At 33.9% G+C, this 13,132-nt stretch overlaps 1 protein-coding gene and 1 long non-coding RNA gene across 4 annotated transcripts in view; one reads left to right on the top strand and one right to left on the bottom strand.

Annotated features, from left to right (window-relative positions):
- Positions 1-738: 738 nt before the first annotated feature.
- LOC135836098 (uncharacterized) overlaps positions 739-13,132 on the bottom strand; it is a 50,072-nt gene continuing 37,678 nt past the window's right edge. The window contains exon 7 of one of the 2 annotated variants that reach the window (XR_010556997.1): positions 739-1,411. This is a non-coding gene — a long non-coding RNA (uncharacterized LOC135836098). The remainder of the gene's footprint in view (positions 1,412-13,132) is intronic. The other variant, XR_010556998.1, reaches the window with a different exon arrangement.
- LOC135836080 (uncharacterized) overlaps positions 1,620-13,132 on the top strand; it is a 46,626-nt gene continuing 35,113 nt past the window's right edge. Inside the window, exons 1-2 of one of the 2 annotated variants that reach the window (XM_065350672.1) lie at positions 1,620-1,952; positions 2,742-4,848. In XM_065350672.1, coding sequence (XP_065206744.1) covers positions 1,922-1,952; positions 2,742-4,848 — 2,138 coding nt within the window. In that variant the 5' untranslated portion in view covers positions 1,620-1,921. Of the gene's footprint in view, positions 1,953-2,741; positions 4,849-5,853; positions 6,075-13,132 lie in introns of those variants that run through there. The other variant, XM_065350673.1, reaches the window with a different exon arrangement.

Below are 13,132 nucleotides of genomic sequence, written 5' to 3'. Positions count from 1 at the left end.
ATTCATCAATGGTTCTACAATATGCAAAAATAAATCCGATACCAAGAATTTTTCCTTAAATTACCCATGATATCCAAGCTGGGAATGATCTGTCGAATTAATTCACATTGGATGGCCTCTTGTAAATGTAAACTAAAAGAGTTATGTCGAGTCGTTCATTTCACTGCAGAGATCAAACGCGAACGATACAACATGCAAATTGAAACGAATAATTCCTTGAATGTATAAGATAGACTACCCATCTTGCACCTTTTTGTTCATCTCATCGTCTCCGAAAGATTTCCATATAAAATATTTACTTGTTTTGAAATTTGATGAAATTGCTTCTAACGGGCGTGATAAAAGATGGAGATTATATTTTGTTCCATTGTAGGTACCTAACTACTCAGTTTTCTCCACCAGAGCGCCAGAATCACATTTTTTTAATACCATTATAGTGATTTTTGAGGAGACTTTTTTTATTTCATTGGATACATAAGGGCTAAAAAATAGTACCATTTCTCATTTTTTTCGAATTTGTGAATAGAGAATGAGATAGGAACACTCGATGAGGAGGAAATTCGAATAATAGAAAAATATGCATCCTGCCTCTCTGAATACAAAATGTGTTTTTCTTTTTTTCCATTCTGTAAGTAGGCGTACATATTTATTTATTTTAAAAAAATATCTTAGATAGGTACTTATTTTGAGTATTGAGAATTCTCGTCTTCTACTAAAAAAAACTCAAACAATAACATAAGTAGGCATTTTTTTATTTTTCAGAAAAATGTTTCTTATTGAAAATAATTGAACATCAACTTCGGAAAATGGCTAGACAATGCACCTCCATTTCTTATTGTACTTTATGTATACGAATGATGATTTTTTTTCAACAGAAATGGTATGCAGTCGACTCTACTGAGCGTATTAACAAAGTAATAAACGTGCTACTTTTCGATACAAAATAAAAATATGACGCATGAGAAAAATTTTCGCCACATGAGTGAAAAAAAACTGTAATAAAATAAAACAGGCAATAAAAATACTTCGTGCCGATACAACAGTCTAATTTGATGAACGGTTACAACCCGCATCCTTTCCCAGTATTTACATTTTAGTTCCAAAATGCTCGTAACTGTAGGCTATTTCTGAAAATCAATCAAAGACCATAAATGTTAGGCCACTAGTTGAAATTTATAGAACAGTTCCTTTAAAAAACTATAAGAGCTAGTTTCTTTTTTATGAAGAAATTTAAAACTGTAATCGCATCCGTCTGAATAGGACTGAAATGTATTTTCTGTAATTTTAAGACCTATCTGAAGCCATTTCTGATAAGAAATTGCACACTGTAACGATAGGAAAAAAGTTGAGTAGTTTTCGCATCTCATTAAGGTACCACTAAAAAGCGAATATCGAAGTTGAAATTTCACGCCTGAAAACATCAAAAAAAAGAAAATCACGATAAACTTCTCAGGACGAACAAGTATAGGCACTTTACCCTTCCTTCCTCCTGCCATTCATTTCGATACAAATTAAGACTCATATGATCTTCATTCATTTCCAAATATTTTCAATTGTCAACCTCACGCGGTAATATTCGTAACGTCATTACTTTTAGAACAAATTCGTGTAAGTTTTCGAAACAACTAGTTTCCTCTCATTTTATTGGTACAATAGCGTGATCCATTCATTGTTGGGCGCGCCTTCCCAATACCGAGCTCAAAGCACTGTAAGTATACCTAGAGCTACGTCTTTTTTTTTCAACTAACTCTTTCGCTCCGGTTCCGCACAAATCAACTTACCTCCAGTAACCAGTTTCGACCGATACGAGCAACGTTATATTGAATGGTGCCGTTCTTAGTGCTTAGTTCTTTTTTTCCTTTTAATTATTTACATTGTATTTACCTATACGAACGTGAATGTTTCGCGATACCGGTAAAATATGACGAAAACAGTGACGACCAAAGTTGAAGGTAGGATTCTTTTTTTTTTGTTTCGCCGAATTAAATACAAGGGGCAGTCAGTGTGTAAGTGTCATGCCACTCTAGATTTTGAACGGGTGGGTATTTTTTTTTTTTTTTTTTTTTTTTACTAAAATTGGAGGAAATGCAGTTCTGACATTCGACCAGACCTGACAAAATTCATTTTACATTCACGTTTGTTGTGTTAGTACATAAAGTGTGTTTGATAAAGTACCTACTGTCCAAAAATGGTATTTTGGCAGAAAAATTTGTGTTAGCAAAAATTTTGATCCAAATAAGAAATGTTCTAGCACCGTTAATTTTTTCATGTGATAGTGGCAAAATTTCTGACACAGCAGAATACCTCTACGAGAGGCCGATATTCAGCAGATTATTATCTACTAAATTATCAGCATCACTTGGAAACTACACAAATCAGAATATAGCGAATCTCGATGAATTTTGCGACTTTTCACTTGTTGCAACAAAAACTTATTTTTGCTCAAATAGGTACCTACCTGCCTACTCACCTACCCACCTACCACTTTTGGATGGAATTTTTTCAACAGTAGGTACTCACTTAAATAACGCTGTAAAATACTAACAATCAGGTCGAATGCAAAATAAATGTTGTCAGGTCTGGTCAAACGTCTGAACAATAACATTTTCTCCAATTTCGATTTTAAAAAATACCCACCCTCTCTCAAAATCGAAAACAGCATGAAATTTACATACTCATTACCTCTTCCCTTTGTAATTTATCAGGGAAAAATTTCATCGGGATGAATTTTGTATTCGCAGGCAAAACAAGCGCTTCTCCAAAGAGCACATTTTCGCCCAAGGAAAAAGTGAAACTGGTAGGATCAAAAATCATAAAATCATCGAGTACGAAAAAAAAGCCCGAAAAATTGAAATCAAAAAGCATCGAAAATGTCTCTGATACAACATACACAATTTCTCACGAAATCACTGAAACCAGCAGTAAAGTTAAAAAATCATCGCAGTCTCAAAAAGACATCAAAATAACTTCAACTTCATCTGATTTTGACGCAGCTTCCAAATCTCAAATTGAATCATCTAATTCTCGTTACTCCAGCAAAGCTCCGAAGAATTCAAACAAACAAGAAGAAGGAAATTCATCAAACGAGACGAGACGCGAAATACATAATTTTTTGAACAAAATTGACGGCGAATTTCAAGCCACTTACAATCAAAATTATGGTTCAAATGTTGTCTCCAGTTCAAATCATGATCAAAGTCAAAACTTCATTTATACTGAGCAAGTTACGTCAAGTAACGCATACAAAAATGATATTGACATGAATGGAAACTCTAAACATGTAGAATTTCAAAGCTCACAAATTACTGAAACTTCTACTCCCTATTCTAAAATCACCACAAAGACTAGTACACAAACCACCACCTGCAGCCAACCTAGTGGCAAGAAATTCACCAATAAACATGGCGATTACAAGGTTAAACTAGTTGGTGGGAAAATAGTCAAAACATTGAATAAAACAGATGTCAAATCCAAAAGCATTAAACAGCAGAGCTCTAAGGAAAGTTCGAGTAAACAAACCAATAAAACTTCCAGCTCCAGTAGCCAATTTTACAATAATTATGAAACCGCAGATAATGCGCAGTCGTCATCTTATGCCAATAATTTGCACATTGATTACACAGATGATGTAAAAAATTCTCAAATTAATCATGATAGTGGTTTTAATTCCACCACTGAAGAGGCTATTATTTATTCATCGAAAGTTCAACAAGAAACTACTGATAGGATGAACATCCCCCAAGATTCTAATACCACCAATTCAAATCAATTCATACATTCAACAAATACTCTACAAGATTCAGCCTATGATAGCAGGAATTATTCCACTGTGAATGATGTGTCCAACTCGAACATGATCATTGAAAAAAGGGCTGTGCACGAGGTTATAGATATTCAACAAATATACAATATAAATGAGCAAGTAATTGAAGATGTTTCAAACTTGAGACAAACCTTTGACAACGCGGAACTGTCCAAAAGTTACATTATTGATGATTCTGTGGTCAACAGTAATACTTTAGATATTTCAGACATCTCTAGAAGCTACATAGTTGACAATAGTAACACAATTGATACTGCTGACATCTCCAGGAGCTACATCATAGAGAATAGAAACACCATCAACACCACTGACATCTCCAGAAGCTATATCATTGATGAATCTGTTATCAACACAAACACTTTTGACAACACAGATATCTCTAGAAGTTACATCATCGATGACTCCATCACAGATAGGAATATATTCTACGACCAAATTATCCAAGAAGTTGACCAACATGTAGTCCGAGAAGTTTCCAACACATCTTCAACCTATGACAATGTAGAGTTTGGGAACTTCTCAACCAATGCTGCGGATCAATCATCAGTCAACACCTCCATGAATGAGCATGTTGTACAAGATGCTTCCATCATTCAACAATCCTCTAATATGAATTCTTTCATTAATGAACAAATTATTCAGGAAACAGCTCATGTTGACACCTTTGTCAACGAAAAGGTCATCCAAGAGGCTTTTAATATCAGTACCATTGTTGATGAAAGAATTATGGAACAGATTCCCACTAACGGAAATGCCTTTGCTGATGAAACCTTTGTGCAGGATTATACCGATGTCCATCAATCCACTTATGATAATGTTGACTTTACTCGTGATTTCACCAATGTCAACGAAACTTCTTTGTCAACCAGTACAGATGTGTTTGCAGACCAGAGGGTTATTCAGAAAAAAGCAGCCATCAAACCAATAGACGAAAGATTATCTCAGCAGAATGTCACCAAAATGCGCGAAGATACCAGAACCACCAGCCAAAAGGAACAATGCATTTGTGAAATTTGTACTTGCGGGTGAGTGAAATGAATATTATGAACATTTATTACCTTTAACTACCTACCTACCTACCTACCTACACAATTAGAGCCATATTTTATCAATTTTTTATATGGAATTTGAGGACATAAGGGATTGCAGGAAAGGAAATGTATTTCAAAAAAAAGTTGATAGGTATTTTTATGTAGGTAATTAGGTATAGGTATCTATTTGGTCTAGGCGTCACAGAAAACATAACCAAAAGCAAAGAAAAGGTTTCTTCCATTTATGATTTTTTGTTTTTGCTATACAAATATTGTAGAGGGCCTTGAGATATTGAAACCTTAAAAACAGAAACATACGATCTTGTTTATCGTTATAATGTACCTAGTACCTACCTAATAATGTTAGTTTTTGGTCCTTATCAATTCAAAACAAGAAAAAAGATTCAAAATGAAGCAGTTACCTACCTAATTTTTTCATGAAATCTCTTTCTACTTCAATCTTTATTACCTAGCTTTACTCAAGAACTCAAACAAGTAAACGAAATGTTAAATTAGAAATTAAATACCCAAATTATTAGGGGATTTGCAACATCCAAGCGTAAACCTGCATTGCATATACTCAGTGCGAATAAAGCCAAACAGGTGACTCCTTCGTATTATCATCGAGTAAATATTTAACGATAAAGATGGTATTTGTCTACGTCTAATATGTAAACGACTCGTCCAATTTCACACACAAATATGTATATTTTGTACATCAAACTCGTATAAAGAAAACTACACCACTCGAGTACGATAGTTGCCTACATCGACCATTATACACTTTTAAAAATTGAAATTTTGAAACCATCTCAGGCTACATACCTTCTAAGTACAATACCTACCGCAATACTAAATTTTTAACCATCTCATGTATAGGGTATTCCCTAACGGTTCAAGGGATGAAAATAACGAAAAACTAGAACGCAGGTCAAGTTTCGTTATCTGGCGAACAAAATGTACCTAAACCTACACAGTACGAACCCAAAATATCTACCTCAATAAAGGATATCTGCAGTCTCCGCTTTTCATCCTGAACTGCATCATGTTCTCGTACTATTTGGCGGTTTGCTTTTTGAAATTTTTTTCTTACGTGACATGTGTATTATAGTTGTTCCGAGTCGAATAAAAATTTCGCAATTAGTTTTCTTCCCTTATCAGTCGACTTACGTATGTTATAATGTTGCTTGGAAAAAACGTCTATTGAAAAATCGCGTGAGGTAAATTTTTAAATATTTAAACTTTTTTTCAAAGTTCTGTATCAAGTAATTATGCATTTCTAGAGCTAAAAAATCATGGCCATTAAAAAAAAATTAATTAGGTGAATAAATAAAACAGAAAACTTGTTAACGTTAAAAATTTTTTAAAAATAAGAATTTATTATCCATCAAAATAAGAAAAAAATAATTTATTAAAATGGTACCTATTTTTTCAGATATAGGTGCTTACCTAATTCCAACGTTAATGAGTATCGAAATTTGAAAAAAAAAATGAAAGAATTAGATATTCTTCTCACAAATTACGTACTTACGTAGTTACAATTGACACTGCGACAACTCAATTTTATTTTTTTTTGCAAGCACGATCCATTTAACCAATTCTCACAGCAGCTCAGCAGTAGGTACGTTTTCCGTTAATAATTTCAAAATACATACACCCCTTAACCCATTTTTGGTAAAATATATAGGTCAACACAACATACACCTAGGAAATTGCAAACGTTTTCAATGCTGAAAAATATTTTCGTTCATTTGCATATTATATGTTGCATTTTTTTAAAATTAGTTTTATCATAGCTATTTTAAAACGTCGATGGTTTAAATTACACTTTAAAATTGAAGGATTTTATACATTTTGATTTTCTTAATTTTTTTCATTGATGTTTCGCTCTTTCTTAAAATATTATAAAATAAAAATCAATGATAAGGGTCTGTTTTTTTTTCTATTACCTATTCAAAAATATTTACGTATTTCACAATCATTTTAAAAATATGTAATTTTCAACAACCTTTCCAAAAGTCCAGAGGTCAGCATTTCAAAAAGAAGAAACGTTTTAGAATTTTTTTTTTAAATCCAAAAATGACTCTTTGCGTGCGTCTATTATTTCTTCAAATTGAAAAAAATACACCTGCTGCAAACATGAAATATTCGGTTAAAAAAATCACCTGGAGCCACTGGAGAACGTACGTAGAAGAGAAGATAAGGGAGAATGAAATCAAGATCATTACAAAACTCAGAAAACTTTTATGTTTGTCGTGAAGTTGAAAAGTTCTACGTTGGAAACCAATGTCCAAAATATTCATTTTCGAAACAATACTGATTTGGGTGAAACTTGATCTTGAACATGGATGGGGATGCAAATTATCTCGTGGAACATAGGTAATTACTAATTACAAAGTCGAGATATTGTTTTGATCGACGATGCCCAGACTTCGGGTCATTCCTTCATTATGGTTAAATTTATATAATCAGATGATTTCAACAGTAAAAACGTGGATAGGGTTTCCACTCGATCTACATTTATTCAAGAAAATATTATTTTTGATATCTTTTTGAAAAAATCCAGAAGATATTTTTTACTATTCACCTACTTTTACACAAAAACACTGTCACGAGTAGATATATTGCACTTTACTGCATTTCCTTTTTCATAGCCTGAATCCTGAAACAAGGGAGCTTTTCAAGTTGATATGAAAGTTTTTAAGTGTTTTATTATGCTACACCAGCACTCCCGTACGAGTATAATTTACGTCACCCTCATTGTTTAATATTGCGGCGGTTCGTGTATTTTCATCAACGTGCACAATATCTTGGGTTTCTCGTTAAGAAGGATTTTCGACCATATTTCTCATTAAGTGTAGAAGTACATAGCACGACCTACATTTTACGACTGTGTGGCTTTCGGTTTATTTTAAAGAATAATTAAGAACTTAATACGAAATTAACTGCTGTCGAATTTTTTTGTTTATGGACAAGTTTTGGGAGCGGTTTTTTTTGCAATCTCACTAACTTACGTACTTTTTTTCGTTCGTTTTCTTTCGAAAATGAATCAAGGCTGACTTTTAAAATTCTCGATCGTATCGTAAATCATACCTAATGATTCAATTATGCCAGATTTTTCAATTACTTTGGTACCTACTCGGTATGCGAAGAATTTCTCTATTTTTAACCCCACACGAAGTTATGTACCTATTTGAAAAGGTTCGAGTGGATAAAAGGAAGGTATAGCAGACAAATTAATTTAGCCGCCAAGAAGTTATAAACCTATCGTTAGCATAATATAAGTAGGCTTAAGTTCAAAGAACCTTCAACCAGATTAGCTTTTATTGTACTTTAAAATAAAAGTTCAGCTATTAACCTGGTACCTTTTTATCGATTCTGAGCATGTTTCGTTGGCTTGTTTTTTGTTTACATTCGTATCGTTGCTGACTCACATACCTGCTTTTATCAAAAGTCAAAAGTCGAGTGCCTATAGTTCGTTTTTTGTTTTTTTTTTACAAACTTTTGCAAGTTTTCTAATTGAGAAATGCTGAGTGTTTCGTCTTGGTATTTTGCATATAATATCGATATTTAATTTCAAGTGTTATTTTGTGTTAACATCATTGATTACTATCTATATTCGAAGTGAGTAAAATATATGTATTTTTTTAATGTTCGTGAGAATTGAAATAGATATTTTATAATTTTTTTGACATTAATGAAATTCATAATAACGAAAAATTATTTGCAATAAATTAATTTGGTGTTGACGTAAAAAAATGTATGATTTCAGGGTTATTTCAATTTTTTAAAAAAATCACAATCATCAAAAAAGTACACATTTAATATTCAAAATTTAAATAGACAGGTACATATAAAAAATTTTGAAATATTCCGAAAAATAGAGAAAAAAAACATCCATAGGTACCATAAATTGGCAGAGATGTCGAGAATGATCAACTCTTGCGTGTTCATTTAATTACCTACCAACATTTTCACGATGAAATTCAATACCTTAAGAAACTATCGTCCGATAAGAATATCTACTTTTACACGAATCATCGAACCAGGTGCCTTAATTAAATTAATAACCGAAATCTATTTTCAGACGTTACCTATGCATTCAAATTTTTCAATTAAGCACAAAAATTGCAATAGGTACATTGAAAAAACCATGGTCTCGTGTTCATGAGTAGGTGTAGAGTAGATAAATAATAATGCATTCTTAGAGATAGGTATACTATGAACTTTATGACCCAAAGGTGGCAGGTTATTGCATGTCTTAAAAACATCAGGAGATGATATTTTTATGATCTTCGTTTACCTGCTTACTATTTTTTGAATGTTTTGAAAAAATCTTTATATTCGATTAACACGTCTTATATCGTAATCTGTGAAAGTAAATTAAATAATTTCGTACATGAGAAGAGTTCATAATTTGATCGGAAATTTACGAAAAAGTGAAAAAACTTTGCATTAAAATAATCATCATGCACAATTATTGACGATCAAAATGTTGATAGAGTGAGATCTGACATAAATGATATAGATGGTTATTATCATAATTCCTACCTACGTGATTGAGTCAAGAAATATTCCCTAAGGTAGTGAATTTACGCCTCGCCAGGTTAGCTCAAAATATCGGAGAGGTTTCAGTCATGCAGCTCATTCTTCACAGAAATAATCTCTAATTACCAATAAAACTCATATTAATTACACTAAAGTGATAATATGTTTATTGTTAATCAGAAATAATGAAATCAAATACATATTAAAATGGGTATAAAGATCAAAGAGTATAGAATAACTATAGAGTTATTTTATAATAGGTACATGCACAAGCTTATACCATACGACACGCGTTAGTTAATTACAGAGGATGGGTAATTAAGTACCCTAGAAATTGCATGCAATTTCGGAAATAGTGGTGAAGTTACTCACCAAGGCTCACATAATGTCCGCTTCTACTGTCTCTTTCAGGGTGGCTCACTAATACTAGGCCGGTCGACAGCAATGTATTACACGAGGTACCTATTCTTCTAGGATAATCATCGATGGCCAGCATAATCGGATGATTTCCGGTGTGAACGCGATTAATTATGTATACGATAATGTAAATCACGAAAACGAGAAACATATTAACCACTAAAAGTGGGCGAAGATTGAATAAAAGGGATGAACGCCCTATAGAGGACTTCATCTACTCGTATCTACATAAGTACACTTTTTGACCAAGAACCACTCTTCGCGACGAGCTTTGTTTAAGTTCAACTTGATTAAAATACATCTAGTTTGGCTCGCGTCCGTGTTGCTCTATTTATACTATTTTTGGGTGCATCGGATGCGTTCTATGCGTTTGCTGCGCGCGATTACGTTATAGCTACGTAGTAGGAGTAGCACAGTAGTAGGAGTTAACACATTACCGAACTTGCAGTTTAAGGGAGTTATTTTATTCATCATCTCTATGGTGATGATTACTTTAATCATCGCTTAGGCGATGAAGGCATATTTCCTCATATCATATGCCCTTCCGGGGGTTGACCCCTACAGCAGGTCACGGGGGGAAGCACGGATCACGAAAAATAAGAGGAAAAATATGCCGTAACCCCGCTTTCCCCTCCCTTCCAAGACAAGGGAGGCTCCACCACCCTGCCCCTCCGTACTTTGCTGCGTTGATCTGCAGACTATTTTGAGGTGACAGGTTTTCAAGAGATGGGTCGGAGGGTGGGATTTTTGAAGTGGAAAAGTTGTTAATATGCTCCTGACTACTAAAGGTGTCTATAATTTTTTGAAGTCAATAATGAGGGATCGTTTACTCAAATTTATAACCAATCAACAGGATCGAAAGATGGTAATGTGTTTTACAGAAAATTCTAAAATTTTTTGAGTTCCGAAATGGCCCTTCTCTTTTTGTTATGTAGCCAAATGTATCCTAAATGCCTTAATGGGTATGAACAGAAGGTTTTCCTTATAACTGGATAGAATAAATACGCGAAGTATGTGCTCTGCCAACGAGAGTGGTTCTTGGTCATTAAGTAGCATTATGTTAATTTGGCCTATAAATTTATGAAGATTTCCTATTCCTTGCAAATATGACGGCGACGAAAAGCTAGCTTCTTTTATGGAAAGTTTTACAATTGTCATATTGCAGATTTTAAATTTTAATTCCCTAATTTTTGTTCAGATGTGACGACCAAAAGTATAAAGTTGAAAAAGTTCGAAAGCTAAGAAAAGTTGATTAATGTCACTTTGTGTTCTAGTTTGTACATTATGCGGCCCTATCTTTCCGAAAGTGCATACAGTTTCGAAAATTTTGCTTAATTCTACCGTTTTTGCGTAATTCTAAGATTAATTTTAAAGGCATACTATATGTATATGGCATGAAAATAAATGCATAGAAACATGAATCTAACATTGTAGAGAACATAGAATAAATGTAAAAAGTAATATAAAAAATTGCGTAAAGTTTCATGGAGAAAAGAAAAAATTTTGCTTAACTCTAGGATTTTGCTTAATTCTATTGTTTTGCGTAATTCTAAGATATTCGTCTAATTCTACAGGGATAATATATGTGCATGGCATAAAACTATATGTATAAAAGTAGACACATGATGCAGGATTTGAATATGAATGCATATAAAAGACAAATATTGTAAAGAATGCAAAAATATGAACTATTGAATAATGTTGGTTTGTGAAAATTTCTGTTGAAGAAGTAGTGGTATTGTATGATGAGAAGTTGTAGTTGTTTAGTCACCGACAGTATCATTATCAATGAATCTCAGCTTTTTTCGAGTCAAACATCTCTCAAAGTCGTCAATTAGCATAGGATCATTACTCTGGACTGCGTTGTTTTTGAGTCATAATAATTCTGTGGGGAAGCAAACTATTAGTATGTTTTTCAAAAAATACTTACTTGTTGGAGTTTGTCTATAGATGAGAGTCTGAAACGTTAGTAATGTTCTACTTTTATATTTAAATCTAGGGTTAAATATAGTTAATTAATAAGTATATAGAAAATACAATTTTACAACAGCGATCCAATCCCAGAGGTCCAGAGCTCTACTGGTTTTGGCCTGACAAATTGGTCTCTTTCTCAGCCTCCTCCTTCTTTATCTCATCATCTCGTGATGGTGTTCGATGATCATTTAGAGATGACCTGGAATCAGAAGCAAACATACGAGCCGCGCGGTCGCGTGGCACATTAACTGGCGGCATGCTGGTTTTTTCCACCTGCTCTATAGCTTCTTCTACCATACGCACGATGGGATCGGTGCGTCGTCTTACATTTCGAACTAAGCTTTCCTCCTCCTCGCGTTTACGACGTTCTACACGACGTGGTTTACCTTTCTTTCCGAGATTATTTGCATTCTTTTCGGTGGAAATTTGTACACTTTGCACCACTAGATCTGTTCTGCTTGAACAAGAAGAGGTAGAGGGGGTGGAAAGGATTGTAGTTTGGGATAATTTAGTAGATGAAGTCGTGGTAGGAGGAGGATCTATTTTAACAGGGGTCAAGCAAATTCTGGGAATTCGGAGGTCCAATGGTAGTAGTGGAAGAATATTATTTGGAGGGATTTCAACATCAGGTGTAGGGGGTCTGGGAGATTGGCTTGTAGAGTGTCTGGGAAGTACGTCTGGGATAAGCTCATTTCTGAGGGCTAGAAGTACGTTGGCATATTGGTTGGAGGGGTAGAATGGGCCATATTGGTCGATTCCTGCCCTATCTGTATGAAATTCTTCGAAAATATGTGGAATTCTAGTTATTCTAGCTCCAAGAGTTCTTTCCCAATCGTAATTTAAAGCTCTGTTAATTTCTGAAAATTGTTCCTGGTTGACTTTCTTGTGCGGGATGAGTGGAAGGATTATGAGTTCTTGCACTTTTAGTTTTTTGAATAATAGAATAATAGCTTGGAATATATTGAAGAATTGTCCGTATGACGTACCTCTTTGTATGTCAAAATTCCCAATTGACATCATAATTCGTTTTGGGAGTTTTAAGAACGTTTCGAGATATAAGAGTAATTCAGAAGCTAGAAGGTCTCTACGGTACATTTCTATATCAACCAGGTTTTCATAGGGTTTAGATACACTTAAGTATCTTGCGATACCATCAGCGTGTCCATCCCCCATAATTAGGATATTATAGGCCAAAAATACGATGATATAAGCATCGTCCAAAATTTCGTATCCTGCTGCCGTAAAGCCATGCGGGTACGAATTAATGGGATAGAAAGGTTCTATTTCAGCTGAATCGGAGCCGAACCGGGCTCTATAATTTTTATGAAAAAGGCGCTTG

The sequence above is a fragment of the Planococcus citri genome, chromosome 2, assembly GCF_950023065.1.
Source record: "Planococcus citri chromosome 2, ihPlaCitr1.1, whole genome shotgun sequence".
NCBI lineage: Eukaryota > Metazoa > Arthropoda > Insecta > Hemiptera > Pseudococcidae > Planococcus > Planococcus citri.
Note: the sequence above shows the minus strand (reverse complement) of the source record. Positions and strands in the feature narration are given on the sequence as shown.